The sequence below is a fragment of the Geospiza fortis genome, unplaced genomic scaffold (assembly GCF_000277835.1).
Source record: "Geospiza fortis unplaced genomic scaffold, GeoFor_1.0 scaffold98, whole genome shotgun sequence".
In the NCBI taxonomy this organism is placed as follows: domain Eukaryota; kingdom Metazoa; phylum Chordata; class Aves; order Passeriformes; family Thraupidae; genus Geospiza; species Geospiza fortis.
In genome coordinates, this window is record NW_005054306.1 from 6,846,724 (window position 1) to 6,853,607 (window position 6,884).

The 6,884-nt window shown below is 39.3% G+C and overlaps 1 protein-coding gene across 1 annotated transcript in view; it reads right to left on the reverse strand.

Moving 5' to 3' along the window:
• The window catches only part of ROS1 (ROS proto-oncogene 1, receptor tyrosine kinase), a 68,306-nt gene that overhangs the window by 18,901 nt on the left and 42,521 nt on the right, over positions 1-6,884 (reverse strand). Inside the window, 6 exon segments of the mRNA XM_031066682.1 lie at positions 2,201-2,265; positions 2,532-2,694; positions 3,105-3,240; positions 3,588-3,680; positions 4,317-4,504; positions 6,508-6,625. Of these exon segments, the coding sequence (XP_030922542.1) occupies positions 2,201-2,265; positions 2,532-2,694; positions 3,105-3,240; positions 3,588-3,680; positions 4,317-4,504; positions 6,508-6,625 (763 nt within the window).

The following is a 6,884-nucleotide window of genomic DNA, read 5'->3' on the forward strand; positions in this document are numbered from 1 at the left end:
GAGGAAGAAAATACATATGAGTAATACTTCTAAGTATACTAGCAATTGTTTGTATGTGTGTCTAAGACAGGGATTACCACAGAGTAATCAGTACTCTCAGTACTGCAAGTATTCTTCAAAGAATGAAGAATATTTATTGCCTCTGACAGTGCCTGTGTTTTTTTAATCACTTCACTTGTTAGAAAATGGTTTTCCCCTCTCACACTGCATGAAAGCACTTGCACAAGCAGTCAGAGAAACTTGACTCTATTGGGAGAATTGATGGTGTCCAAAATGCTGTCAAATGCAGCAGTGTAAACAAACAAGAGAGGGACATTTTCCTTCTAATCTCTTTCAATTCACCTAATCTCAGGTGTGGGCAAAGACTCTTGCAAAAAGTGCGATTTAGAATCTGACAGTTCCCCCTGGCCCTTTGCACGTACCTCTCAATCAGACAAACTTTGGCACTTTCAGGAACAAAAAGAGGGGAAGGAACACCTGGCACTTTCCTCTGCACCCAGTGCAGACCTTTCTCCACTGGACTATCGTGCCTTACTTCCCGAGGGATGGGACACACACAAGAATTTCCTGCAGGTATTTGCACACAAATGACTCTCCAATAACCAATGTCAAATGACTTTTTGAAATAGAAGCAACTCAATTTTCCCTCTGCTGCATAGCAATAAAAAGGAACAAATAGTTCTGGCTTAACTGAGCCAATATGCATAACATTACAAGCCAAATTTTAATGAACATCCGGAAAGGCAAGCATAATAAAAGTTGCACCTACGTATCTTGCAACTTGCATCTTATATATCTTATCTGTTTGTAAGCACTCAGATGCACTTGATTTTCCTTTCTATCCTTGGTTTAATTTATGTGACCTCACAGATGAACGTCAAATGAAATCATTAAACCCTCCATGATGGAATAAAATAATTATTTTTATATTAAAAAATTAAACATTCAAATAATATTAAATAAACATTATTACTACTACTACTACTATTATTATTATTGGTTTTGTCATTGCTGCTGCTGCTGGTGGTTTTAATGACTATGGGGATTATATAATACTTAAACTTTGCTATTCTCTTCATTTCTGATTCATTGTATTGGTGTACATATGGGCCCGTGTCAATGTCTACATTTAAATGCAAAAAATTTTCAATTATATACTCTTCCAGGATTTCTGGGTTTGGGTTATTATCTGCAACAAGAATTGAGAGAACCTCAGAAACTTTTACTATGGGTTCATATAATTTCTGTACTACGCAGAAAAAAACACCTTAACTGTGTTTATGACTACTAGGTAGACTGAAGATGGATTATGAGGAACTTACACACAACTCTTACTCTTTATCATTAATTTGCACTTTAATGACATGGTCAAATTTTGTTTTTAATAGTCCTTTTACCTCATTCGGTTACAGTGTGTCATAAAAGGCAAAAAATGCAAGATATATTTTTTACGTATGTAGCCACAAAAATATTTGGAATGCTGTGAAAATCAATTTCCAGTTTAATAACACCACATTTCTGCACAGAAATAAATCCTTCATTTTTTTAAAAATTGCTTTACTTCTGCACAGATGAAATAAAAGTCAAAAAAGTGCAAAAGTGCATCTGAAAACTAAACTACACTCTCAGTCTTTTAGTATCAGTTGAAAACTACAGTTGAACTTCTTGTTTCTGGGGACACTAGAAAACAAGATTTCCAGCTGAAACACAAACCTTGTTATGTGAAATTCTTGCAGTGGTGGCAGATGCATAATTTAACACTACCTCAATAGAAGGGGTATGTGGCAGCCCCTAGTGGCACATTTTTAAAAAAATATTTTCCACTGTAAATTACAACTTCAAGGCATCAGTTTATTCTGATTTGTTTCCTTCAGTAAAATGGGATAAGTTGAATTCTGACCATTGCCTTTAGCAACTAACTTGGTTTAGGGGAGCAAAGATCCTGAAATACACTAGTACAATCCAAAATAAATCCATGATATGAGCATATTGAACTTGCAGTCTATGTCTTAAATTTTGCTTATCAGATTTATAACTTTAGTTACATGATATTCATCAGTAGTGATTTACTAGTTTGGCAGAAACACAAAAATGCCAAATAATCTGTTTAGAGGAAAGTGCTGCTTTCATTCCCCTGGAAAGCCACCACCCTCAGGTGATACCAGCTTTGAAGGGTGCCCAGGGACAAAGCTGTCCCTACCTCATTAAGTGTGCTTCCTTCAAGAATTCACTCTTCTCGTGGTCTGTCGCACCCTTCTTCAAAGTCTGCTCAACGGAAAGCAGAAGCGTAGAAACATTTCATCATCATCACTGTTACTACATGGTGCTTAAGTAAAACAATCAGACATAGATGTGGCCTTACATACACATTATTTTCCAGAAATCATTGAGCTGAGCTTTAAGACATTTGCAAGAAACACTGCAAAGAAAACACCCAGATCAGCTCAACACCCATTTCTCAGGTAAAACCTCTGAGACAGATCTCTCTGCCCATCCCATTCTCTTGCAAGAGAACAGATTATTATGATTACCTTGACTGCTACTTTGGATTCTCCACTTCCATCTGCCAGGATATCTACTGCAGTCCCTTCATATACCTCTCCAAAGGCTCCACTTCCTAACAATTTGTGTAAGTTGAGTTTGTCCCGAGGGAAAGCTGGCAGTGATTCAATCTCTGCTTGAGAAGGAAGAGTGCTACAAAACAGCAATACAAGTCACTCATTCATACCTAAGGATGTCTGAAATTCTATAAAAATTCAAAAGAAGCTGGTACTATTTGTGTCATCAGGTATACTTAAGGGGAGCTCAAGTGAGGCCTGGATGTTTTGGAAGTTACTGGAAAACACCAGGTCTTCTCCCTTCCCTGTGCACTTGTGTTTCTTGCCAGAGTGACATGAAGGATGGGCTAGGGGGGATCCAGACTGGGCTGTGTGCCAGAGGGGCAGCATGGCAGGGCATCATTTGGAGCAGATCTGCCCTGCAGCAAACATGCAGCTCTTAACTCTACCTTGAGGTTTCAGGGATCAGTGCCCTGATGTAAACTGGTCCAGGGAAGACCTCTTTGATGTTTTTCTCCTTGAAATACATTTGCTCTGAGGACATACCGTATGGCATAGCAGGCATTGGCTAGTCCCACTGTTTCAGCCATCCCTCTGAGTTGAGCTAGCTCTTTATCTTCCTTGATAAACACTATCTGTCCAGGCAAGGCCGGTTTTCTGGATTTCAATCTTTGTTTCCATACTGGAATAGAAAAGGAGATCATTAAGTGTTTCACCCTGAAAGTAAGGTCAAGTTTTTAGAAGAACCCACACGAGAGTTCCTTAAGCACTCCTGTGCTCTCCAGGCAGGTAAACAACAGCAAGAAATTACTGAGGATGGAGTGAATTTCTATCCTGTCCTTCATACCATGTAATATAATAAGCCATCTCTAGGGCCTCAAAGAATGAGAATATACAAATTCCTCCCAGCTCCCATCCTAGGGGGGGGAGCATTTTCCTAAATCTGAAGGCCAATCATTTCCCACCACCTGAACTGCCTTTCACCAAGGCTTGGCAAACCAAGGGTAAACAAAAAACTCAATCACATACCAAAACCAAACAGCATGACCACAGCCAAACACAGCACAACAACTCCAACCACAGAAACAATGGCAATGATGGTGCCCATGGACATCATGCTATCTGTTAAAGAGAAAAGAAAATTTGTTTAATTACTGTGTATGCATGCAATGTCAATCCTATGCAGCAGAGCACACCTGAGAGAACCCTTCAGCTCCCTGCTATGTAAAAGTCTTTCACTGCACAAAGTTCTCTTGTAGGCTCTATGTGGATATGTATTTGGTCAGACTAATCCTTCTCCCCCAGACTTGGGCCATTCCTGCCACCTAACGTGTATGCAGAAATAGAAAATGCTGAACTGTTTGACTACTCAAGGTGGGAATTCCAAAAGCAGCCACAAAGTGAAAGTCTAATATTCTGGCTGAAGGCAAGAAGTAATTCCAATATTTTTACCCAGTGGGCAAGCTTGTCTTTTTTTCAAGAATCACATCATAAAGCAGAGTGGCAGAGTCACAGAGACAAAGTGCTATAAATGAGGAGAAGCACTTTTCAGGCCCACTGTTCTGAGCAAAAGAGCCTGGATGAGCACTAGCAGCAGGGGTCACAACAAAAACATAATCATTTATTACCTATTAGAGACATTATTTTATCTTTGCAGGATTATTCTTATTAAAATAGCCAGTCTCTGTTCCTAAATTGGTATGACTATTTAGAATAACAAAAAAAAGGATTAACAGGATACAAAAGTACAAGACATACCTTCACTCAAAATTATATCCATGCTAACATCACTGTATTCACCAAGTCCCAGTACATTTGCAGCTGCTGCTCTGAACTGGAAAGCTCCTTCCAAGTTCTTGGCCTTCCATGTGCAAATACTGCCACAGGAGCCATTGTAAACCACCTCCCACGTGGACTTCACATCACTGCTGTTGCCAGACTGTTTCCTGCAGCATGCACAGCATGACACAGGAATGTCATTAATGCCACGAGGGCAGTTGACTGCCTCACCCCCAGCCCATTCTTTCCTTCAGTTCCATGGTTTTCACAGCATTTCTCTGCCTGCATAAAAGCTCAATCTGGTCATGAGATTCTGGCTAAAGAGAAGAAAATTCTGCTGTGCCATTTCAGCTGTGCTAGGAAACAAATATCTTTATCTTGGCATTGGAAATTAAATACTAGAACACTTTAGACACAAAAAACCTGTTCAATATATGCCTGATTCACCTGTTTCAGTATATGCCTCACCACCAAGATTTCAAAATGTTCTTATTTAGCTTTCTGGCAAAAAAAAAAAAAAAAAAAAAAAACACAAAAAAAACCAAAAACAACAAAAAACAAATCTACTGTGCTAGAGCTTTTTTCCCTTCCAGACCCAGACCAATTCAGTGATTCAGTGTCTCTTGTGCATCAGGTTTCTCAAGCTAAATGGGAAGCAAGACATTGGCAGTGAAGATACCATTCTTTAGCTAGCCACTTTCCCATAGTATCTGCTGACTGCTGGGTGTATTTCTTCCTTTCCCCATTGGACTGAGATTGATTGCTCACAAGACCACATACTTAAACTTGAAAGGCCATATCTGAAATATCATTTCATGTCACACAACACCGCAATACATCATGTGAAATGACCTTCATGAGCAAGTCACTCATTCTCCCAACACACTTTAATGGAGAAAAAAGGCCAAACGCTTCTAAACCAGGAAGACATGGGAAAACTCATGCCCTTGGTGTGTACATGTTGCCACTAGAGCTATATGAAAAACAGAGGTTGATTAAAGCGGTTAGGCAAACATTTTCTAGAATGCTTTGCAAGTGGCCTAACATTTTTCTATCTGGTGTGAAATTCAGTCAAAACCATCAGCCTGTGTACATTCAAACTACAAGAGAAAAGCTGACTAATTTAAAAGACCACTTCAGTGAAGCATTATGATTCCATAGATAAATAAGAAGCTGGAGTCTGGAGAGCACAGCAGCTAATGCACAGTCCTGGCAAAGACCAAGGGACTGACCTTTCCTTACCCATTTGCAGCAAGTCAGGTACAGATTGTCTCCTGGCATATCAAAATCATCGTTTTCTCAGAGCATGCATGTCAGTTCTCCTGCATGCTCATGGAACTGTAGGAAGCTTACAGCACCAGGAAAATATGTCTGGGTGAAAACTTATATAGGTAAAGCATTTCCAGCTCAGAGTGCTGCCAGTGCTTAGTTTTCATAAGCACAGAGAAAGAAATAATGGCTGAGTTTAGAAAATTGCTTCCCTCCATCAATAATGACTTCAAACAATCACTGGAATATTTCAGAAGATAGATTCTCCTAGTTTTAAAATAATGCATTAATTAAACTTTGCACTGACTGCTTTAAAGGAATCTCGCCAGAGTCGTGGTCAAAAAATTAGAAATTCAAAGTCACTGCCCACAGCAATATACTATAACCTGCCCTATCAGCCCTTCCAATGCCAGTGCAAGAGCGAGCTGGTGTTCTAGTCTGACATCAGTAGCCCAGGCAATTAGAATTTGATGACAGAGAACTTGAAAAATTATGCAGTCACCCCATATGGGTGGGAATACTTTATTTCTGGCAATATTCTTTCAGTCCTCTGAACACTAATATATTTATACATATTTATTAGCCAAAAATACATACTACATGTAAGATTTGTGATTTGAAATTCTCTCCAAATCTTCCAGTTCACTGACATAGATCTAAACATATAATTGTATTTCAAGATTACTCTGAAAATGTTGTTAGTGTTTATTTTCCTTCTGTGTTTTCCAGAAATTCTGGAAATTATGGGTTCTTGGTTTATCTAAGAAAGAGATCCCAGTGGGAAGAGCCTACCGATCATATACATTTCATTCTTCCCATCAGAGCCAACCTGAAAAGCCCGGCACACCCAGATTTGTTCTGGGCTGTTACCTATGGGAAGAGTGCCTCATGCATTGCTTACCTGCTCTCTAAGATGTAGTATGTCAGTTTGCTTCCATTGTCATCAGCCTTTTCCCACTGTAGAGAGTTTTTGGAGTCTTCGGCTTTTTTAGGAACTCCTGGCTTACTGGGAACACCAGCTTAAGCCAAACAGGGAAGAAACAGAATCTTTAAAATATGTTTGTAGCATGACAAAGGGCCAACAGGCACAGAGAAAAATCTGATGCACACACGAATGTTTAGACATACAAAAGGAAAGAGGATCTATATTAAAAATCCTCAGAGAGAATGAATCCTTGGCCTTCTCTTTGTGATGGATGAATTCTAAAATTTTTACCCACATGCAGCCTTCCACCAGTAATGAGTTCACTTGCATTATAGAAATTTCATTTCAGTTCT